Source organism: Osmerus eperlanus, chromosome 1, assembly GCF_963692335.1.
Source record: "Osmerus eperlanus chromosome 1, fOsmEpe2.1, whole genome shotgun sequence".
In the NCBI taxonomy this organism is placed as follows: domain Eukaryota; kingdom Metazoa; phylum Chordata; class Actinopteri; order Osmeriformes; family Osmeridae; genus Osmerus; species Osmerus eperlanus.
The window spans coordinates 20,415,408-20,439,166 of record NC_085018.1 but is presented as its reverse complement, the minus strand read 5'-3'; the positions used below and the strand labels follow the sequence as shown (position 1 = coordinate 20,439,166).

At 40.5% G+C, this 23,759-nt stretch overlaps 4 protein-coding genes and 2 long non-coding RNA genes across 9 annotated transcripts; 4 read left to right on the top strand and 2 right to left on the bottom strand.

The window, feature by feature from the left end:
* Positions 1-765: 765 nt before the first annotated feature.
* kbtbd12 (kelch repeat and BTB (POZ) domain containing 12) lies at positions 766-4,549 on the top strand. Of its 3 annotated transcripts, none has more exons than XM_062469327.1 (6): positions 766-924; positions 1,254-2,361; positions 2,549-2,819; positions 3,007-3,157; positions 3,330-3,527; positions 3,632-4,549. In XM_062469327.1, the coding sequence occupies exons 2-6, from the start codon at positions 1,289-1,291 to the stop codon at positions 3,799-3,801; spliced, it is 1,863 nt and encodes a 620-aa protein (XP_062325311.1). In that variant the 5' UTR covers positions 766-924; positions 1,254-1,288; the 3' UTR covers positions 3,802-4,549. The 3 variants fall into 3 exon arrangements, with proteins under 3 accessions (XP_062325311.1, XP_062325321.1, XP_062325330.1); XM_062469337.1 differs by having other exon boundaries at positions 773-934; XM_062469346.1 differs by having other exon boundaries at positions 773-990.
* On the bottom strand, positions 4,160-8,034 carry LOC134026517 (interactor of HORMAD1 protein 1). 2 transcript variants are annotated; one of them, XM_062469356.1, is made up of 8 exons: positions 7,920-8,034; positions 7,429-7,493; positions 7,154-7,313; positions 6,706-6,869; positions 6,532-6,580; positions 6,372-6,459; positions 5,670-5,731; positions 4,160-5,535 (listed from the first exon to the last, which is right to left on the bottom strand). In XM_062469356.1, exons 1-8 carry the CDS (start codon positions 8,001-8,003, stop codon positions 4,807-4,809), a joined length of 1,401 nt encoding a protein of 466 aa, XP_062325340.1. In that variant the 5' UTR covers positions 8,004-8,034; the 3' UTR covers positions 4,160-4,806. The 2 variants fall into 2 exon arrangements, with proteins under 2 accessions (XP_062325340.1, XP_062325349.1); XM_062469365.1 differs by lacking the exon at positions 7,920-8,034 and adding an exon at positions 7,712-7,871 and having other exon boundaries at positions 7,429-7,494.
* A 3,809-nt stretch (positions 8,035-11,843) lies between these two features.
* c1h1orf159 (chromosome 1 C1orf159 homolog) lies at positions 11,844-15,109 on the top strand. The gene is made up of 9 exons (XM_062469296.1): positions 11,844-11,992; positions 12,314-12,401; positions 12,548-12,632; positions 12,832-12,927; positions 13,029-13,085; positions 13,278-13,412; positions 13,516-13,541; positions 13,647-13,677; positions 13,924-15,109. The coding sequence occupies exons 1-9, from the start codon at positions 11,949-11,951 to the stop codon at positions 14,025-14,027; spliced, it is 666 nt and encodes a 221-aa protein (XP_062325280.1). The 5' UTR covers positions 11,844-11,948; the 3' UTR covers positions 14,028-15,109.
* Positions 15,110-15,227: 118 nt separating this feature from the next.
* On the top strand, positions 15,228-16,530 carry LOC134026491 (uncharacterized). Its single transcript, XR_009931368.1, has 2 exons — positions 15,228-15,484; positions 15,877-16,530. It is a non-coding gene; the product is annotated as an uncharacterized LOC134026491 (long non-coding RNA).
* Positions 15,978-16,891, bottom strand: LOC134026495 (uncharacterized). The gene is made up of 3 exons (XR_009931369.1): positions 16,749-16,891; positions 16,185-16,309; positions 15,978-16,096 (listed from the first exon to the last, which is right to left on the bottom strand). It is a non-coding gene; the product is annotated as an uncharacterized LOC134026495 (long non-coding RNA).
* Positions 16,892-18,197: 1,306 nt separating this feature from the next.
* LOC134026480 (PPARGC1 and ESRR induced regulator, muscle 1) lies at positions 18,198-23,171 on the top strand. The gene is made up of 4 exons (XM_062469286.1): positions 18,198-18,340; positions 19,084-22,470; positions 22,569-22,685; positions 22,852-23,171. Exons 2-4 carry the CDS (start codon positions 19,116-19,118, stop codon positions 22,935-22,937), a joined length of 3,558 nt encoding a protein of 1,185 aa, XP_062325270.1. The 5' UTR covers positions 18,198-18,340; positions 19,084-19,115; the 3' UTR covers positions 22,938-23,171.
* The last annotated feature ends 588 nt before the right edge of the window (positions 23,172-23,759 follow it).

The following is a 23,759-nucleotide window of genomic DNA, read 5'->3' as shown; positions in this document are numbered from 1 at the left end:
TGATGTGAACTAGGTCTTGAGATTTGTGTGAACTCATAGTCAATGTACCCTGCTGCAGAATTCAACAGTTCAGGCATGTCCACACAGAAGGGAGGTATTCAATAACTTACACAGTCAAGAAATTCTACTGAGTCATGAAAATTATTGCTTATGGAAGGCAAAACCATATTGCAGACACAGAGCATGGAAAATGAGAAACCAGGTTTTTTTTATGTGCCAGTTTTTTTAGAAGTCAATAGGTGTGTCTCCTAATTTCTATAACCAGTCAGTGAAGCGTTCGTGCATCTGCTGCTGTTAAGTATTGTTTCTCCTTCTGACGTCTTCTTACTTTCCTAGTGGGTTCATCAGGGTCATTGTTTAATTCACACTATTTTATGTGCACATTTTTTTATTGGTTACATTTGTACTAAAATATATTATAGAAGAGTAACATTGTTGGAGAAACCATCTTTGTAGGACTGTTTACCAGCAAATATATAAAACCTTTAAGTGAGTTGAGGAAATTTGATTCCAACATGCAGCATGTTTCAGTACCATTCCAGACACACGTGATTGAGCCACCCTGAACTTAAGGACAAAATACTTTCACTGGTTTCTTAGGCTTGAGAAATACAAACTCTGTCTGTGTAAACAAAACACATTTTGTGTTTAGTGAAAACTCCCAGAAAAAAAGAGGAGATTTGCTTCTCTTTGCTTCACCCTTTCTCTGACCCACTTATCATTAGGCACAGCATGGTCTATTTTAAGGTTAGTTGCGCAGTTGTCCAAGGCCGGTAAGGGAGGGTAAACATTCTGAGTCACTGGGGTAAGCTAGGCTCCTCTGTCTATCTAATACTTTTCCATATATCAACAACGACTGTAGCTTGGAGAGAGAATCTACCAGTCTCCTTAGGGTACATAAAACAGAAGAATTCCCACTGAACGGTAGGAAGTGGTGAGCTCAGCTCAGGGACATTGGCTTGGCTTGGTTGATCAATGGTAAAATGCATGGTGGGTAAATAGCACTTCAAAGGAGGGATCCCATGTTGCACCACTGGGAAGTGGTTTGGTGTTGTTTTTCTCTGTGCTTTTGCTGAATCATTTAGAAATACAAACATAAAAAGAACAGAGAAGATTAAACAAAACTTTTTAAACCACTTTAAGTATTTACCTTTTGTTTTAGTTCCTGTTTATTTCAGATATCAAAAACCATTAAATACATAGATTTTTGGACTTTGACACTTTGTACAGTGATGTTGTATTTCCTTCTGCAGTTTCATAAGAATATTGCTGCTAAATAGGGAGCAAAATGGATCTCCGGGAAAAACATGGCCTGGTACTCCTGGACCAGCTGAGGAAGATGAGGGAGACAGAGATGCTGACAGATGTTGTGCTGGTTGCCGAGGGCATCAGCTTTCCTTGCCATCGTCTTGTACTGTCCGCATTTAGCCCCTACTTCCGTGTTATGTTCACCTGTGGACTGCGTGAGTGCAACAACAGAGAGGTTATTCTGCGTGACACCCCTGCAGACAGTCTTGGTCTTCTTTTGAACTACATGTACTGCTCTGAGCTGCCTCTCTCCAATGACAATGTACAAGGGGTCTCCATCGCTGCCTTTCTCTTGCAAATGGATGAAGTGTTTTCCCGCTGCCAACTTCACATGAGAGAGAACATGGATGCCTCCAACTGTCTTGGAGTGTATTACTATGCCCGTGACCTGGGAGCAGAGCAGCTTGGTGACCACGCCCAGTGTTACCTGCGGCAGCACTTTGTGCGGGTGTGCCAGAATGAGGAGGTGCTGGACCTGGAAGCTCACCAGCTGGGGAAGCTGCTGAGCTCTGATGACCTCAACATTTCACGTGAGGAGACCATCCTGGATGTGGTGCTGCGCTGGGTCCGTCATGACGTTTCTGGAGAGGTTGATGGAAGGAGCCGGCATCTCCCAGAGCTCCTTCGAAAGGTCCGTCTACCACTAGTGAGCCCTGACTACCTGAGGGAGGCGATGAAGAGGAATACATCCCTGTTGGCCAATGCAGAGTGCATGGAGATGCTAGAGGAGGCTCTGGAGGTCACAGGGATGCACCCGTCAGCGGCTCCTAGACGCCTGAAGCTTCGCTACGGCATGGAGACGACAGACCTGCTGCTTTGTATCGGCAATGAGGGCGGAGGGATCAGGTCTCGATACGGCAGCTATGCTGAATATAGTTTTTGCTACGCTCCTTCCACAGGCCGCACCCACTACATCACATCTCCACGCTATGGAGAGGCTCTGGGTTATGTGTGTGCAGGTGTTGTCACTGAGGGAAATGACATCATAGTGGCCGGAGAGGCAGGTGCACGCAAAATGGCAAGACAGAAAGACAGAAATGTTGAGATTTTCAGGTAGGCAGCTTTTTTATTTGATTGTTTTATATATCAGTTAAATAACTAACTGTATGTATTATATCTGTTACACTGAGTTTTGTTAAGATTATCTGGATCAACTACTGTCAGGGTAATAATGTGGAGACTACTAACCCTTGAATTTGTCCGATCTGTGTTTCTCCATGGTGGTGTGTTTCCTCCCCAGTTATCAGGTTGATACTCAAGGTAGCTGGGAACACCTGAGCTCAGCAGAGTATCGTGACTCATATGCTCTGGGTTCGCTGGGTGACACTCTGTACCTGTTAGGGGGGCAGATGAAGCTGAAGAACCAATACCTCATCACTAACTGTGTGGAGCGCTGGTCCTTAAAGGGTGGACCCTGGCGAAGTGCTGCCCCATTGCCTCTACCGTTGGCATATCACAGTGTCGTCAGAATGAAAGGTCGTCTTTATGTGCTGGGTGGTCGAACCCCACAGGTATGTCTGTTGTTACATTTATTGTTTACACAGTAGAAGTAGCAGATGTACTGTATATAGAGGCCATTTCAGACTTTTCTGAATACTTTATTGGGAAAAATGACTAAGTGGTGGATAGGTAAATGAATCCAATGTTTTCTCCCTACCTTTGCACCTGTTACTATCTGTCATGTCTTCCCTGTGGTAGTCCTACCGAATGGATGACGAGCCTGACCGCTTAAGTAACCGGATGCTGGAGTATGACCCAGAATCAAACAAGTGGACTGAGCTAGGTCCCATGAAGTTCTCCAAATATCGTTGCAGTGCTGTGGCTCTTAATGGGGAAATCTATGTGTTAGGTGAGACGAACAGACCAGACCTCAGTATGATGATGAAAACACTACAGCACAACACACATTTGTTTTTTCTGATAGTGAACACTGTTGTGCCACAACAACATGTTATTTAGTCTTCATGATTTCATGTCATTGTGAAAAAATCATCAGTGATCACCCAGATTTTCTCTGACAGGGGGTATTGGATGTGAAGGAGTGGATTGTGGCCAATCACGTCGCTGCCTTGATGCTGTTGAGATCTACAACCCTGATGGAGACTTCTGGAGAGATGGACCGACTTTGCCCTCTCCCCAATTGTCCTTGCGCACCAATGGTTCCAATGCTGGTGTGGTGGGGGGCAAGCTATACATGTGTGGATATTACAAGGGAGCAGGTAAACATGATTAGTGTTACACATATTTTTACAAATATTTTGGTCAGACATTTAAACCTGTTGTACTGTAGCCTTTAGTGATTTCTCCATAATGATCTCCCCAGATCGTCATGACAACATAACAAAGGACATCCTAGAGCTGAACCCATGGGAGAACCGTTGGACAGTTGTGCGCCGCAGTGTTCTGATGCATGACAGCTATGATGTTTGCTTGGTGGCAAACCTCAACCCTAGAGGACTCATGTCCCCACCTGTTGACTTGGTCACAGAGTGACATCTCAGACAAATCAAACTTTCTTTGGAATTTGAGTAAGCAATTGTCTCTGGGCCAGGAGTCAACATAGTGCTGCTCTTTGTGTTGTTTGTGTTTAGATAACTGATGTGGAAGCCCTGAAAGTAATGAGGCAATGTACAAAAAACACTTTATAATTACTTTCACATTTCAAATGTGATATTTTAAAAATAACCATTTAATTTGGTGGGCTAATGGAAAAAACAGGTTGTAAATATTGGCTGCTTTTAGTTTTCTATACAGTTGAACTGTTTGTCTCTATTACAATTTGAGAAATGTGGATGTCCTGGTACAAGTGGAAATAGTTATGGGTGAATGAATAGATATCATAACATTCATATGGGTCCCAGTAAAGGGCACATTTTATTTGAAAGAATGTGCAAGAACACAAGTATACTTTTAAAGATACTTGTTATAATATTTCTCTTTCCAATAAAGCTACACATACTTCTCCTCAGACCGAATTAATGCAATAAAGTTAATACATACACACACATACTGTATGAATAACATAAACAGGTGCCGATGCTGACATGTGAGTGGGCTTTGGCATGTGCTGGATTGTTTCTAGTATGAAGTAAGAATCTCCTCCCTGACTGCTATTTAAAGCTACCCATCCTAACATGCAGCAAGTTGTTTTATGGTGAAGAGTGGGATCATGTGCTTTTGAGACAAACTACTTTTTCAACAAATTAAAAGTAAAAAAGTGGTTAAATAAAAAATAAAAAAAACTATACATTTCTGTCATCGCCCAAACCATTTGCTGCATACAAATAATTGTATAACACTTAAAAACACTATATAACATTTAAATAATATATAGACTAACAAAGTCACATATTAATTCATTCACACTCAATAAAACTGAAGTGAGAATTTAATGAACAGTGGTTTATTACAGCAAGTTAAAACAATTTTGCCATTTATTTTGTTAAGTTAAACAACCCCCAAGGGTTAATGGATTGGGCATGACCATCACTCACTACATTAGTCAGAATCACAACTTATGTCAAACAGCTGCCAGAAGCCCCTGGCTCTCCCTGTGACCTCAGTTGTGGGATCAGCTGGCAACTGTTCCCATGCAAGATTCTCACTCCCTTTGATGCACAGAGAGCTGTTACTATCCTGGGACCAGGTGAAAGGATTGAGGAAGCCTTCCTTGCCTTTGTTAGTTTTGGTCTCCCTATTGTGTTGTTTCAAAGGTTCTGGCTTGAGACTGACATCCTGCTCTTTGACAGGTGATTTATCAAATTCATCTTTAATTATTTCTGTTGGTTGTTGGCTGTTTTCATCCCATCCTCTGCCCCTGCTCCTGGTCTGTGGTGGTAGCAGTGCTGGCCTTCTGTTCCTGAGAGGCTGCTTCCTGCGGCCTCTTTGAGTGAATCTGTGGCCAGCTGTGATGCTCCTGCCCCAAGGGCCTTTGGAGGGAACTGCAGGCTGACTGTTGTTAGGCTGGGTGAGGTCATGCTTGCTGTAGTCAGGCTGTCTACTCTGCTCAAGCTCAAATGGCCTCTCAACCAGACTTGGCGATGTCTGGACCATACTGTTGGTCACTATGACAGGGGTCGGCTTTGAATGCTTGGAAACCAAGGTGCCTAGTAGGGATAGGGCCTCTTCAAGCATGTTTTGGTCTCTGCCTTGCTCTTGTCTCAAGGCCTCCAGGTTTTTCTGCAAGTTATCCACATTGGAATGCAGTTCTGTGGTGGCCACTCCAGTCTACGACAAAATAACAAAATTGTTTGTTTGGAAATCAAAGGATTCTAATGAAATTGATTTTTTACACAAAATGCCTATGGATAAAATATGGCTTCATAACATATGCACATCACACAAGGTTAACAATTTCTCACCTTGGATACCTTTTCCTCAATCGATGCAATGCCATCCTGCAGACTGTAAATATTTTGTTGCACTGCAAAGATATGACACAACTCCAATTTACAGGCATATACTTGTAGTAGAAAGGCTTAACTGGTTTGAGTTTGTAAACTACAATGCAGGTGAGAGTGTACCCTATTTTAACAATGATTACCCAATGTCCACAAACCCATCAAAGTGAATCCTTATGATCCCTTTCTAATACAAAGTGACAGAGTGGGGATCCTAAGAGTAACAGAAGTGAGACCAATTTATTTGTTGATCAAGAGCACTTCCTACTGGTCAGAAAATATCCTTAGAGACTGGAGAGAAGATTTATGCTTAATGTTGATGCTAAAGATGTTGATAGAAATAGAAATGCTATCTCTGTCATTGTATATCAATTTAATTTTGCTTGGAGGAATTAATGCAATATAATTTCAGATATAAATAATGACATCAGAATGTCACATTGTTGGTAAAATATTACTGCAGATGCTGTACTTTCTCTTTATTATAATAATGCAATGTAATTAATTTAGTAACATGCATTGCGGGGTGTGTGTGTGTGGGGTGATTTGAACCTGCACCCTCTTAATCTGCAAATGCTCTACCACTGAGCTAAACTCACACTTAATGGACTGAATATCACTGTATCAGAATGTTACCAAATTCTTAGTTACACCTAAACTTACATGTCTTTGTCACATTTTTTAATTCTTCCAATAAGACTGTTTTGCCCATGGTTGTATTTTCTTCAATGCCAGCAAGTGAGCACTTCATCTGGAAAAAAAGGTTGCTTTATTAATAGATGAACATAATTATCTAAAAAGATTACGTTATGTCATTGCTTACATTTTCAAGGTCTTCCCGAAACTGAAGACATTCTGTGGCAAGGATATCACTGATAAAAAATAAAACATGAACAGGTTATATGCTTGCATTGTTGTGTTAATATGTTGATGAAGAAAGGATTCAAAGGAAATGTGGAGGATTGCTCATACTAAGAGCATTAATATCAGTGTAGACCTTTCCCTTTTTCCTTTTGCCTTTTTCTTGTCCTCTTCGAATCGATCCAGAATGCTAAAAACCTTTCCAGTAGGGAAATTTGGTACTCTGATTTTGTCCTTGCAGTCTCTCTCAAGTAGGAATGGTTTTGTTTGATAGTTGATTGAGATTTTTGGATCACTTGCCTAAAAAGAAACAATGCCAATATGCCATTGAGAAATTATGATCTACATGATTCCCTGTCTTAATTGGTGCTACAAAGAGGGATACAGTCGAATTATCAAAGCATGGACTGAATAAACTTTTAGCTAATGTGATCTATGGTGATACATGAGATAGATACATTGACAAATGTTTTGCCATAATTGATAGCAACAGGTTACTGGGCTATTTGAGTGCATAACTTGCAAATCTAAAATGACAAAAATGCATGTTAAATCTTCTCAGAAAAAAACTATATTTGAGCTACCTCCTGTGAACTTTGTTGGGAGGCTCTAGATGAAAACGGTATCTCCTGAGACGTGCCCTGTGAGTTTTCAGGCCAGAATTGAGATCCGAACAGAAACTGTGAGTCTGATATACTGGAGTAGTCACTGGTAGCCCCATTCCTACTTAGACTCTTAGTTCCACTATTTTTAGAGAGAGAGAATGGAGAGAGATTTCAGTATTTGCATATGAACTAAGTAACTACGACAGCTGTAAATTAGGTTTTAAACACTAATTTTGTCATAAGTAGTTGCCTACCAAGTTCCAGTTGGGAGGCTTAGGATTTCCTTTATGTTCCACACATTTGGATTCATTTTACACACCTGTTGCGGTGAGAAACATTGTATACTAAGAAAAACCAATGTGTACAGCAGCTAAAATGAACTGGGAAAGTCTGATTTTGATGCATTCAAATACAGCAGTCAGAAATAATACTGGAGCTCAACTGTAGCTAGGCTAACTAGCTAGCTCACTTATTACCGGTGGCTGGCGCGGTCGCACTATTAGACTAGCTAATTTACCACCAACACAGTAACTTAGCAAACAGTACATTATAAAATGAAGTGATGTGTATAACCAATCTAAACGAACATTTATAAACCCATATAGCTCTAACTAGACAAGCTAACGTAAATCTAACCTCACAAAAACTCTACTAGGAAATTCAAAGAAGTGCCCTTCTGGTCATTTGTAGCCGAGCTGTAGAACGCTAGTTTTCCTGTATTGAATAGCTAACATTAGCAACTTACTAAACAACCCAGCTGTGTATTGCTTGAATAATTAGCATAGTTTATTGGAACCCAGAATTGCAGTGAGATGACAACTAAGGACATGCCAACTGTCTATTCTTATTCCCGCCATATCTGCGCACCCGCTGTCTCGCGGGGCGTTTTTAAAATTAATTTCCCTCTGTCATCCTTATTTAAAACATTGGGACATTCGCGAAAATATGTTCTAAAATTGATTCATGGATGCTCATGTAGGCTAACATGTTTACAATTGTGCATTCTGTAAAAGCTAAAGTCGCAAATGACCGCACATTACTCACTTCAATGTTTGTCTGTGTGCAGTAGACAGCTACATTTGATCAATTTTACAGTTTCCCAGCGCCTTTTATGTGAATTTCTGGAGATTAGCTGGAGCAATACAGGAGGCATGGCATCGTGATGGGGAACGACAATCAGTCCTTGGCAATATCCTCATTCAGATTCTGGATGGCCTGAGGATAAAATGTCAAGGCCTTAGGATAGATCCTTAAGGCCCTATCCAAGATAGTGCCGTTATCTTGGATAGGGCCTACTGAATCCTTAATGATTCTGCTGACCGTAACCTTCCCTGTCAGGATGCTTTCGATGGTGCACGTGTTTACGGAGTATGTGGGGAGACGATTAATTTCCTGAAATGTCTGAGGTAGTACAGTCTCTGCCATGTCTTCGTCACCACAGTGTCTGTGTTACACAACCAGGTCAGGTCCTTGGTCATTTCAACACCAATTTACTTAAAGTTATCCACCCTCCCCACTAGGGACCTATTATCTATTTTGGGGTCTGTAACAACTAAAGGCATGACTTGCCAAGGACCCATCCCTTATTAGCAACTTTTAGCCTACTGTTTCAGACTGCCTTCAATGCCCTCTTGCAGTATATGAAGTAAGGTCATTAGTCAAAATTTGATTAAAAAAAATTGGGCTATGCATTTCTTTATTGGGCCCCATCAACCACACTAACTTTGACAAAGGTGCTCAATTTGATGCAGGTGGGTATCATGCACCTCACTTGTGTCAGAACTTTTAACTAACTCAGAAGTACTCCTGAAATCAATTATTCTACACCGAAGTATAGGCTACATCATGAAAAACACACTCCTCAGTCCTATGAGATCATTAGGTGCTTTCGACTTCATGCAGCGCCGGCGTCGCTTGCAGCCCGGCTGACTTGAAGCAGCCAATGGCATTCTCAGCTTCAAGGCAGCGGCGCCGCCGGCGCTGCATGAAGTCGAACGCACCTATTAGTATAGAGGGTTTTCACCGACGTCACGTTCTGGGCTTTGTTTCTTGTGATTGTTGTGGGGTCAGTGTAATTGAAGTGAAACGTTCATTCTGCATGAAAAGTGACAAGTTAGAGAGTGTATCTTACTTGGAGAAGGACAGTGAAGGGAAACTGACACTTAACCGAAACCACCAGTATTTCTACCAGGTGCAAACTCAACTTGGGGTGTGCAAACTGGAATCTGCCTATTTTGTTGTTTGGACAGAAAAGGATTTGCATGTTGTGCAAATTTTATTTGATGAAGAGTTCTGGGGTATGATATGCCAGAAAAGCAAGAACATTTTCGACACAGCCATTATGCCAGAGTTAGTTAGCAAGTTTTACACAAGGCTTTCATCTACCATGGCCACTCTGTCCTCACAACCTGGAATATTTGCCTCAGCTGAATCACATGGCTCTGATTGTGCTGCAAGGGCCAGTGACCAAGAAAAAACCTGGTGTTTCTGTGGCCAGGTTGAGTTTGGAAAGATGATTCTATGTGATAATGCAAAATGTCATGTTAAGTGGTTTCACTACTCGTGCATTAATGTTGTCGTAGGCCGAAAAGCTAGCCACCACAATGTTAAGATTGCACCAAAGGGAAAATGGTATTGCCCACAGTGCCAAAAGCTACCCCAGTCTCTGCCAAAAAAGGAAAGAAACCTCCAAAGTAATAAAACAAAAAATACAACTTTTTTTTAGTTGGCTGCTGTGATGTTTTGCACTTCATGCACTTTGTTTTAATGTAGGTTAAAGTATATTTAATTCATTTAGAATTGTGCACCTTTTTTGAAAATGTGACGTTATTTAAATATTTTTGGCATTTGATTTCAAGTTGGTGAGATTTTTGTAAAGCTATGCTGAAAAAAAAGTTAGACTCAAGTTACATACAAAATTGTGTTTACAGTTAGTGTATTACACTATATTATAATGTATAATTTATAGTAGTGTATAGTTTATAAGTGTTCTGATTAATAAATCTGTTTTCTGATGATAGTGATATGCTGTGTGTTGTAGTCCACAACAAAACAATAACAATGACTTAATGACTGTAAATTAACAATCATTTATAGATCAGTTTAGGCTAGACAAGTCCAGACATGGATTAATTTACATTTTTTATTGGCAAAGTGCATATAAAAATATACTTTGGTCAAAATCAACTACTGATGGACAAAGGTTCACCAGAGCACAACAGACAAGTCCAATCTTATCTATGTTACAATACCCATCACTATCTTTGCACATCAAGAAATCGTGTATTGTATTTCTGGCGCACACAACCAATCACACGCTCAACATGAATCCTGACGTGGGCAATTTTCTTTGTGGTTTCTAAGTCAATAGGAGCTAACTGTGACTTTCCACGAGCCATTCTACAACCTAAGGTGGCCTGAATATTAAAGCCATGGTCAGCAAGAACTATATCACCAGGAAGTATGTTGTCCAAAAAGCCACAGTTTTCAGTTATGTATTTGTCACTTACTCTCCCTCCCCATGCATTTGAAATGTAGGAGACTGTGCCCTGGGGTGTAATACCAATCAAGAATTTAACTGTGTTATGGTGCTTGTAGGAAGACCATGTTTCTGCTCTGGCTATAAGGTTAGATAGACGTTCTATAAAAACCTCAAAACAGTCAATAATAACAGCACATTTTTTCCCAAAATGTTTCCTGAATTGCATTGGCATGGTTTTTTGCAATTGATCTCTATCTGGCCATATGATAAGTGGCTTCATGCGAATAAACATTCGGTTCATGCAACGCTTGTAGCGTGAGTTCCCTGTTTCTTTGGTTGACTGAGGTGAACCTCCTTGCTGTCAGTCCAACAGATGGCACCCAATCTGGGTCACCCTTTTGGTAAAGGTCAGACTTTTTACCTGGAAAATAATGAGAAATACAGCACATTTTAGCTCTACATTTTAAGAACGATAAGAATAACATATTAAGTCATTAATGCCACATGCAGTAGCTTGATATGAATTATATTATGTCAATGTCAGCTTCAAAGTGCTTTACAGTAAAATAAGCACACAGTAAAAACAATAAAAGCAATAATTGTTTTTACGATTTACTATAAAAAATATTATTATCATTACAATAGAACATTTGTTATGAGCCGCTGCAATAAACATTTCACAATACCTGACAAGAAATGTGCCGAACAAATCCGGATGTTGTCCAGATTTTTCCCTCGTAGATCTTGGTTGAGCTTTGCCAACCACAAGCGCCTCCTTTCCTCTGATAATCTCTGGCATTCCTCTCCCTGGTTTTTAATAACTTTTGGAAGTCGATAATATTCCAAATGTTTTTCTCGATCTGTCCTATTGGTACAACCTGAAACACGGCAATAATTAACCATTTTCCTTGACGACGTTCGGGATATACTTCAGTGCCTGTGCTTTGTTGTGATGCGGAGTGCCTCCAATATGGCGACTTCCGGTCTGATGACGCGTCGTGAAAACCCTCTATTTCGCTGGACATGTTTGATTGCATGTCAATAGATGTTCAAATTTGTCCTTCGAAATGAACTTGTAATTCCCTAGTCTGGTACTGTGGCTACACGCATAAATCAGTGATAAGTAATACATTTGTAATAACATGTCACGATTAGCCTATAAAAAGGTAAACCAATCAGGAAACATTCTAATTTCTCCAAGTGAATGAAGGGCAGACCTTTATTTTGAAAGACAACCCCGCTGCGCCGGAAGTCTCACTGTCAGAACTGTCAGTGCTGTTAGTAAATGGGTGTATGGTTTGGGAGTTAAAACTCTTCGAATCGCAGTCTAGTGCCGGGTGAGTAAATTGAAGTTTTCTTTTAGTGATAATATTACCTGTGAATGCTACGTTGTTGGTTTTATATTTGAATACAGACATATTTGAATGGCATTCGCCTGTGTCAACAACATGTGAGTTAGCTACCAGTAGCTAGCTGTGAGACACCCACAACTATCTAGCTATCTTGCTAAACTGGATGTTCTAGATTGTAGATTGTGTAGTGAGTCATTGGCATTGTCTAACTGTTGCTGCTCCCAAATTGTTGTTGTGAAATTGATATTTATTATTAGAGGTTTCTAGTTTGATTTGTTGGTGACTGACAATCTGATATTTTTCCAGCTTCAAGCCACCAATAATGGTTCTATCAAACCCCATAGTCTTGGCAGTGAGTTTGATTGTGTTCAGACCTGACGCCCCAGGGATCAAGGTAAATAAGTAACTACAACAATTTCCCTGTGCATTTTATTTCAAACCAATGACCAGGCAGTAGGGAAACGGTGACTAGCCTATTACATGTGACATGAGATTCAGCATTAGCCTTGACATTCAACAACTATTCATTGTTTTGCATAGGCTCTTCATCAGAATCAATTTGACTGCTGTGGAGAAAGACAAAGAGTAAACAGTTCATGTTCAAATTACACTTACTGTGAGCCAGGTAATTTACTCTCACCAGGTGCATCCATTTCCCCTCCTTGACAAGTCCCTACACATGACCTCTTATTCTCAAGTTAGAATGTGTATGTCTCACTATTTCTGGCCTTGACATTAAAGGGTAAAGCCAAAATGCATACCTCAATCATAAACCAACAGAAAACGATCCCATCATTCATGTACAACTGTTTTGATGTCCTTAGGATGTTATCTACGTGTCCTGGAGAACAATACTTCTGTGTGTATGCAGTGTGACCCAGCATCTATTGAAATGGACAACCTCACAGCCTGCAATTACAGTATGTAGCCACTAGAAGAGCACTATGGGGGGGGGGATTTATGGTAGAGATTGTGGTGGATGTACTTCTTATGCTCATTTGCATGTCTTTGCCTGATTTAGCTTACACTATGGAGAAGACAAATCGAACGACAATAACTACCTTAATTCCCAACATTGGTAAGCAATTGTGATGATTGGACATCCTAGAAAACCATGTCATAAATCTTGTACAATTCCAGAAAATATTTAATGTGTGAATGTTTATCTGGTTTACAGTACAAATGTGATTCAGTGTTTGTTTGTTATGTATAAAATGTTGCGTTATTTGTGTTTATTTGGGCATTTTGGTTGCTATGTTTTTGTAACCAGGTGGCCCAGGAGTGGCAGCCTCCCTCCTGCTTGGAACTTTGTTGATTAGCCTGTTCCTGATCCTGTCTGTTGCCTCATTTTTCTACCTCAAGCGCTCACATCGACTTCCCAGTATATTTTACCGGCGCAACAAGTGTAATTTGTTGATCAATTTGATTGCAAAAGTATATAGTTAATACTGGTTGAATATGATCAAACTGAATTGACCAGTCATACTTTGTGTTTGTGGCCTTTACAGCCTTCATCTTCCAGCCAAGTGAAACAGTAAGTTTTGTTTTCCACTTCGTATTCCAGTAGTGCAGGCATGATCAAAACTACAACCTTAAGTGATTTAATGACCGAGGCTGTTTTCTTCTTTATTGTGTAAAGGCTGTCATGATACCAGGATCAACATCTTCAGGTAAGAAACCCTCAACATGCACTATACCTGTTATAATGCTAGGACGGTACAGAATTGGACAGTACTGTGGAATTGGATTCAAAGTAATTGAACTATTATATAAAAGAGTAATCATCACAGAAAGATGCATTGTGTTGTGTAAGAGTTTAGCAATTTAAATATGTGTCGGTAAAGTCCATGTGTAATTAAGACTTGCCATTGAGTTTGTCAGGTTCCTTAATTTCTCCATTCCCGTTTTATCTTCAGGGAGAAAACCAAGATATGTCAGAAGGGAGCGTCCCTCTGCCATATCTGCGTCTAGCGGTGCCACAATCCCCACCACTGCCACCACCAAAGTCTACAATGTGTAAAGTAAAGAGCAGTTCATGTGTGTCAACAGTAAGGCATGTTAACAGCATTGGTTGGCATGTCTTTCATCTGCAACATTGCCACAACCTTCTTTGTTTGCTCGTTTTTTGTGAATAGTTCTTTTTTTTTTTCATTTTTTTTTTTCAGTATGCATATTTCTCTTTGGGCCAAAATTGTTTTTACATTATCCTCCATTGTGGATAGTGAATGACCTATGAGTGAGTAATTTGTAGTCAAAGCTCTGAACCAAATTGGATGTATTATGATGTATTGTTTTGCTGCACACACGCACAATAAGAAAGTAAATCAAAGAAAGGGTGCTTTGACATGACATTGACATGGCAAAGTTCAGTTGGACCCATTGTTGTTTTGTAAACATTAAATACCCTTATACCTATGTGCTGGATTGGTATAAGGTTGGGTTGAAGTACATTACATTCTCTGGAATCTTATATAGATGTTCAGATGAAGTTCTACTTTTTATTTATCGTTGCAGACATTACTTGAATTTCATTTCAACACTGACAAGGAGCTTCATTTGTGAATGTTTGTACGTGAGACATTTTGCCAAACTGTGTTGAGATGTTTGTCTTTCAAGGTAAATGCACTTACACATTGCTGTGCCATTTGTGTTTGCTTAAAGTTTTTACAAGGAAAAGCGTGGTGATAATTTTAAAGTCAGAATTGGATGATAGTATTGGATATTAAATTGGTATCCTGTGGCCTTATACAGCACATTCTTAAATCAATAATCAAGTGATTTTTACTAATAGCAAGTTTGGGGGCAGAACACAAGTTGGCTTTGGGTCATTTGGAGTTCCATGCTGTGTTTATAGGTGAATCTTGTGAAGTTGTTAATCGCAGAATAGGAACCACTGATGGGATTTCATTAAAGGAGTATTCATCTTTTGCGTATTAGCTGTTGTACAGCCATTCTACAATTGTACATATGTACATACAGGTTTTATACAAATGATTTATTTGTGTTTTTTGTAATGTAATTTTTCTAGTTTTAATCATCATGAAGTATGTTCTGAAGAGTCTGTATTGTTTACAGGATTAAAGCACCTTTATTTTAATCTCCCATTATGTCTCCATTATGTATTGACTGTTAAGCCAAACAAAGAAGTTATGCTTTATTTAACCAATACTCACTCTCCCATCCATTTGCTGTCATCTTTATCTGGCGGGGTGTGTTTTTTCCCAACCTTCCTGCCTAGTCTGCTGGCCCAAGAGAGATGGGGAATCAAAATTAGCTTCCTTCTCTATCTACCTATTGGAAAATTGTGAGCAGGTTAAACTTCACAACAGTAAAAAAGAAGGCAATAAACTTTTTTTGCTGAGGACTCAACATTCTATGTTGCTATGATGACAACACTACATTCATTTTGAACAATGCCCAAATTCAAATATTTCTCTCAGAACCACCCTCACAGACACCCAACACCAAACTTCAAAGGTAAGGACTCCTTTGTGTTTTCAAGAAATTCTGTGAAACAGTACAGATCTGTCAAAATATCGAGGCTCAATAAACTGTAGTTGACAGATAACCGACTGCTGAAGATAATATTCTATCTTGTTTTGATAATTTTTTAAATGGAACATTCTATGTTTCTATAATATTTAACAATATTTTAGATCATTGTTTACAGTGTCTATCTACAGGAGATTGGAGGAAGCGGGGAGAAGTTAATAATTAATCTATCACATACACTATTGGAACCGACTGTTCACCTTCCTTATGCTGGGCCTCACACCTTAGCAACAAATCCAAACTGCTTCAATTGTATTACTGTGGTGACATTGCTTACTGCTTACTCAATGCTGTTTTAATGCAATTGCATCTTTCAGGCGCTCTTTTTAAACGTACACCTGAGGACAAGAGCAATGCAGAGCCCAGAAGTCTGGCATACAAACTTAACTTCAGTGGATGATGAGCCTGACCATCCTGGGGTCAAACCAGAGTGCTCTATCTGTTTCAACGCTTATGACAATGTCTCCAAGACACCCAAGATGCTGGACTGCACCCACACATTTTGCCTGGAATGTGTCTCTCGGGTCATGGCTGCGTCTATGGAACAGGAGGGGGTTCAGATTCTCTGTCCTCTCTGCAGGTATCCCACATCTATTCCTGAGAGGGGCCCACAGGCCCTACTTACCAGCCAGGAGGTATTGACCAGGCTGCCCAGCCACCAGCAGCAGGACGTGAGGGTGTGGATAGAATGGAAGAATATGTGCTGCACAAACCATCCCAGTGACCCCTTGACCTGTATTTGTATAGAAACTGGAATAATCAGTCAGATCTGCTCCTTTGTTACTAGCAGGATGTTTTTATTAATGATGATGCTTCTGCTTATGTATATTTTTCCCTCGGTGCTCTGTCACACCGGCATTCTCAACTGTCGTAGACACAACATGACTGCCATTTAAAAGTCCTCCACAAACACCCTTTACCCTGCCACACTGCCATAGTTAGTAATCGCTTCAAATAAAAGATGACAAATCTTCATGTCTAGGTCAAATGCTTTCTCTCAGAACTGCAGACAGATTTATACAACTTTAACACAACGACACCCCCTGAAGAAAACAAGATACAGATAACTAATATTTATCACCAGGTAAGCAAATTTGGTCGATGCGTTTTTCCCCCAGAAGCTTGAATCTTATGTCGCTAGGATATTTATATGCTCCCTGCTTTTGTGATGGCGATGTTCTGCACTTACCGTTACCCAGTACTTAGGCTATAATGTTGGCACCTATTCAGTGTAGCCAGTAGCGGTTTTGGGTACGGACGAATGCCGGGAACGAATGAAGAGTGGGGCGGCAATTTCCTAAGTGCATCAAATTAAATGAACCCTCCCGCTATCCTTGAGATTCAAACGCACTACCAGCAGAGGGCGCCAACAGCGACCCGTCATTTGTCCGTGTTGTGGTTTGCGTCAGGTTGGCGTCCGAGGGGAGGGGAGGGGGGGGGATAAGTTATCCCTTACTTCTCAGCAAGAGAAATGTTTGAAATGCGTGCGAAATATGTGTTGCGTGAGAAATGGTTGAACTGCGTGAGTCTCACGGCAAATGCGTGAAACTTAAGAGCCCCAATTAAAACTAAAATATTGCTAAAATGCTGAACTATCACTCGGAGTCTATCTAACAACATACGTCACAATGTGTCAACACATACCACAGAACACCGCAGACCCGTTGAAGAGTCTTCCCCCTTCCACCAAAATGCTATTTGGATACTATTTTATGATATTGGATGGACAGCATGTTAGTTTATACTGACGAGCCTTCAGATAAGATTCCCCTATAACTTAATCCAAGTCTTTGCCACTATGTAAATTTTACTCTTCATTTTTGTAATTTTTTTCTTTAATTGCTTTCACAAAAATAGGTAGAGTGTATTGTTTTGGTTTGAACATTTCTTCAGTATGTGTGTGGAATAGCCATTGTATTTAAGAACAATAAATAAATAAATGAACTATAAATCCACCAAAATTCAGTCATCTATAACATTTTTAAGTAATTTCTAAAATTGGAATGTAATAAGAGACTTAAGGATACAACATTATCCATTTGGGACACCCTTTAATCATGCAGTAGCTATCACATGAGCATACCTTAAGAGTTAGCATACTGGCCTCATATATAGTCTACTGTACCCTGTACCCTATACACATCCCCATAGTCACGCATAGAGCATTCTTTTACTTTATAAGCAGGTACTTGTTAGTGCTGTAAATATATAGAACTATTCACAGCCCAACTGGGCGAGATAAACATTTCCCTATACCTTTGTTTTTACAAATTAATGCAACCGTTATTACACATTTTTAATTATTAATCTTAATGAACTGGTTTTTGGACAGGTCATGGTATCACCATGACATGTCAGACATGAAACAACAGTATATCAAAACACAACATAATTTTCAGACTGATGCTCTATGAATTACTTTAGTTCGATTCTAGCGTAATAAAATAAATGGAGGGACTTTTTCACTGTCCATCAAAGTATATCAGTGTGCCTCACATTGGTTATTGTACAGGGTTAAGGTGAATTGAACAATGTACTGCAATTGAAATTACCTTTACAAACTCCAGAGGGCCTCTATTTAAAGGACTGAAATGTTACACCTCTGGGAGGGCAAAGCTTCTAAGGACGCCACTACATGTGACTAGACACATTGCTCTATTTATAATGGTTGAATGGCAAGGCCTCACTCCCACACACAAGGGTATGGGGACACAGGAGGATGGCCCTGCAAAGAGAGTCGACTGAAAGCTTGGATCTGGAACTTGTCTGCCTCGGCAACAGGTAGGCTGCCTTGTTACACCCAGGGCAGAATAAACACATTGGTACTGCGTAACTATGTTGGATATGTTAACCTTCATGTGTCCTGTGTTACTGACTGACAACGGAACATATACACCAAGGCCACCAACCTGAAACACCACCACAGTACTGTTCATAATTGATTTATCCTGGTTGAGTCAACATCACCATAGATCACCATGTGTTTCATAAATTATGCGTTGATCAATGAGTGAATAATCCACTATACACTAATATATATCTTGTTTTTGGCTTATTAGTAGTAGTGCATGAAGAATATGGTGCAGAATATTTTTATTTATGCTTGTAGATGTGACTGGATGGAAAAATACATGAGAGTTGAGTCAAGTATTGGTATACCAGATGCTCTTTGGGAGGATCCGTATTGACTCTAGGCCTGTTATGATCTTGTGGACTAGCACAGTTGCTGCAGCAATCAGATCACATGACTTGTTTTTCAGGAGTAAGGCCATGTAGTATTTTGGGGCTCTGTTATGGAACCACCATGTTCCTATGGCGCATTTTACCTTTCCGTTTTTTTTCTGCATGGTTCCAGACATGATATTACAACTTTTGCTCGCCAACCCCAAAGTGTTTAATTGACATTGCCCTGTTTTACATGTTAACTTGCATCTATGGTTGTCATATTGGTTTGAGAAACATTTTACTGAAAGGAAAAGGAAAATTATCTGATCCCCTGACATGAAATGTTGACTTGTTCACAGATGCTGGAGCGGGTAAAAAGATTTAGGTAAAAATGGATGACTTAGACCACAGTGTACACCTTGCAGAGCGTGACTGGGAGAGCTTCAATGAAGAGAGTGAGGAATGCTGCCTCCTGCAGCCCACTCTTGCAGGCCCGGATGATTCTAGCTTGAGTGACTCAGAAGATTTAGAAGGTGCAGCAAGGCCTGCTGTAGACATAAGCAATCATGAGCCGAAGCAGATTGCTTGTACAAGGACCCCGCCATCTGAGCCTAATGTCGAGGGACTCAGAAAGGCAGACGAGGGTTGCACAATCCTGCAATTGCAATCCTGTCAGACAGGGCTTGGAGACACACAACCAGATAATCCACCAGACACACCTGGAAAGGTCAGTGCTCCCCTGAAGATGAGTGTGATCCTGACCATTTCCTCTGAGTCACAAAAGCCATATAAAAGTAATCTTGATCACTCTGAGAAAGACACTGCTACTAAAGAGTTAACGACAACAGAAAGAGCTGAGCAGGACACAGAGCTAACAGACAAGAGCATAACAGATGATCAAATGTTCATGGAGCATCGTGTGATGGCTGAACCAGTTCATGATGAAGGATCAGCCTTGGAATCATCTAACCATGCTGGTGGTGCTAGCAGTGGCTTCTCAGATTTGACAGATCTCGAAGCAATTAGTGAAAACAAGCAAAAGGAGGGTGGAACATCAAGCACATTGTCAGAAGGCATCATTTCACAGTCAGCGTCACCGAATCGTCAACATGCAGAGCTTCACAAAAACCCGGAGCTGTTGTGCTGTCCAGATCAAGCTGCATGTGAGAGTGCCAGCTGTGAGGCCCCTAGAGGAGAGAAGGAGCGTTGGTTTGTGACTGTGAATGACAATACCCTACGACAGAGACGGCAGACTGCCCCCTTGGCCAAAAAAAAAAGAAGAAAAAAACTTGTAAAGATTTGTAGGAGCTCTGATGACAATGTCAATACCTCCGACTCAACAGATAATCCCTACAAATGTGGCCCAGGGTTCGAAAAAGATAGAGTTAATAAATCTGAGGTAGAAGACATGGAAAACTTTCCCCAATCATGCCATAATTCAACAGCACAACCAACCTCTCCCATATGTACAGATCTTTCAAATGGACATCTTTTTTCAGACCTAAAACAAATTACTATAACTTCTTCATTTGAAGATAAAATCTCTTCAGAGTTTCCCTCAGATAGCATTGATGACTCTAAAATGTTAATTGTTAAACATGACTTAACTGACAGCTTAGAACAGATGGTAACCCATGGAGTACTCACAAACAACAATGATATGACATTTACACATATAAATGAAAATGCACCGAAAATGGACAGCACTGATTCTCAGGAATTAAAAGACGACACAGACTTCTTTACCACTGCCAGCTTTGATTCTGATGAATATTTTTTAGCTACAGATTCTGCCGAGGAACCTCAACAACTGCATCATGAAGCACAATGGAATCTTACACTGATGACAAAAAACATTGTATCAGAATACACTTTCTCTGCCTCAAGCACCTCCTCAACCCAACAAATTACTGGAGCTAATTTACAGTCAGATGTGGATGAAGACTTGCCACAGGAACATGAAAGTTACAAGGACACATCCGATCGCACTTACTTTGACTCTGACAAAACATGTCCACACATTGTACACAGTAACCACCCAATGCCACCACACAGCTCAATGATTAAGACATGTGATTCTCCACACCGCTCACTCTCTGATACAAAGATGGAAAAAACAGTACATGTAGACAGCAAACTTCTGGCAGACTGTGAGCTTTTAGCACAGGCCAACATGGTGGTAGATGCAGATAGATGTCCCACTCCTCTTCTTCCTGCTGTAACAGTGACACCTTGCTCTGTTCCTGAAAGCCCTGAAAGATATACCCCATTAGTGCCCACTCGACCAGTGTATGCCATCTCTGCATTCTGGGATGAAATGGAAAAATTGACAATAAAGGACATCTTACAACTTAGGAAAACTAGAAGCCCATCACCAATAAGAGAGGCACATCAGCTTCCGACAACAACCGGAGAACAAGTGGATGTCATAGATACCCATGTGCTGGACAATTCCATAGCTGATTCAACAGAATACCTGTTAACAGATGGCCCTCAAGTGGACCCATCAGATACTGCAGACTCAGACTATTTTACACACCTTGATGACTCCAAACCAGACCGTTCAAGCTGTGAATTTTCTACCTTCTCTGATTTTGATGAGGAATACATGCAGTTTATTGGAGCCAGCACAAATCCCAGTCCTGAGCCACAGGATATAAAACTCCAAGGTCAAATGTCAAACGAACTTATGTACTATAAAGGATCCTTACAGGAGGAAGACATGGACCTTGGGACACAAGGGAACCAAGTTGATGTTGAACAACAAACAGTACAGGGCTTTGGAGACTGCATCCCAAATTCTCTCTTTTCAGACAATGATACATTTCTAAGAGGGCTGACAAAAAGCAAAAGTATGCGAAATGTAAATGCCTTTGAAATGGAGGTGCAGCTAAAAGACATTTCTTTGCATTCAATACTTGAACAGGCAGAAAGAAGTTTGATTCACAGCACCTGCCAGGTCTTTGAGGACAGCCCGTTCCTTGAAGTGAATGGCAACATCACACCCAGAACAAGGTCGCCCTCCCCAATTTTCACAAATGTTGATATTATAGATCAGCAATATCAGATCTCCTTCCCAGAGGTATTTGAATGTCTTTTTGAAGATGATGAGCCAAGAGATAACTGCACAGCACTTATATATGACCCGCAAAGCACGTCAGTGCCTGAGATATCCAACTGCTCTCTCTCAAAGTATGGAAGTGGAATGTTACTCTCTCCTCTTCAGCTGTCCCAGGGCAACGAAGGAGAACCTGTTCCTATCTTCTCTTGCTCTCACTCAGCTCCTAGAGATCTCACTTTCCCAGAGCTGGATTATCCCTTGTTTCCACTTGACACATACGCTGAGTCTGAGGGGGAGGATGATAGCTCACCTATCCGAGTGGTGACTCGTGATGACATCCAGTCCCAACACGCCGGGTCCACCACAACAGCCTCATATGGGTACAAACAACTCTTTAACAGGGATGTCTGGCAGATGGATTGGAAAAGGTTGCTCTCTTTGAGGAGAATCCGCTTCCCAGGGAAAGGTAGCAGCTGGTGTAGAAGGTCAGGCGCCTGGGTGTTCCCACCTGCATCCCATCGGAAATTGACAGATATCGATACTGACAACCAAGTCACTGAAATGGTCAAGACTGGGATCACTTCAATGCCTCCACAAGTAATACAACTTGGGCAACAGATTTTCAGAGAACTTGCTGAACAGCACAGGCAATTGTTCGCTCTACAGACATCAGTCTTGATTAGAAGTAAGTGTAACTCCCTGTGGGAATATGTGCTACAAAACTGAAAGAGGCATGCAGGAGAATGTATGTTTCCATCCCACTTATATTCATCTTTGTCATAGGGAGAGATGGCCTCCACTTTGCTCTGAAGCAGTCAGACATGTGTCTTGTCTGCATTGCCTTTTCCTCCTGGGTTCTGAGGTCCACTGATCCTCAGGCAGTAGATGCTTGGAAAGCAGGTAAATGCAACCATCCTAATAACATGCAATTGCAGTAAAGAAAACTGATATTTCTTAAGGTCTTTTTTTCACTGTACTATATTTGTATTTGACTATGCACTATGCATCCAAATTCACTGTTTATAAGTGGATTGTGGTCACTCATAATTTGTTAAACTATGTTCAGCCCTGCTAGCAAATGTGAGTGCAATATCTGCAATCCAGTACCTGCGGCGATACATGAGGAGGAAGCCAACTGAAGAGGAGCCATGATATGTACAACATTTAGAAAGGAAACCTTTCCAGACATTTTCACTTTTGTCTATCTGTAGCTGGTTGCGGGTGTGATCCATATACATTTTTATACTAATACATAAATAGCATAGAATCAAAACATACAGTGCCTAAAGTTGGAGAGGTGTAAAGGTATGTTGTAAGTTAAACTAATCCTTAACGTTTGTGAATAATATGTGACAAGTTTTGCATCCAAGCATAGTATCAAACATTCTTTAACCCTCGTGCTGCCTTCGGGTCACATGACCCAAAGGTTCATAACGAACCATCGTTGTGTTTACCCAATTTTACCCAATACAAAAACAAATAAAAATAATTTTCTTTTAACCTTTGCAATGTGGGGGGTCTGAGACAGCCCAACGGTTAAAAGAAAATGCTTCACTTTGTCTTTGTATGCGGTAAATCTGTCGCAATACGACGGTGGGTCACAATGACTGATGGGTCAGAATGACCCGAAGATAACACAAGGGTTAAAAGCAGAACTAGCAGGGCTGACCTGGGGAGGAGGTTGGTAGGGACCATACTGTAGAGTAGAACGGTAGGACTGAGAATTGTGACGGACATGGGTGCTTCATACAAAACTGAAAATGATTTCTATTAGCATGCACGTTCAACAATAAAATGTACATTTATGAAATTCAAAAAATCACAGAAAACTGTGCAAAGGAAAGGAACCATATATTTTTGTGTAAAACGTCTATTTGTTAAACATTCATCAGTCTGAAAGTATTTGGATGGTTTAAGTAGGTATTTTGGGAAAAGAATAAGCACGTTTTTACTTGTCATGCGTCACTGGCAATA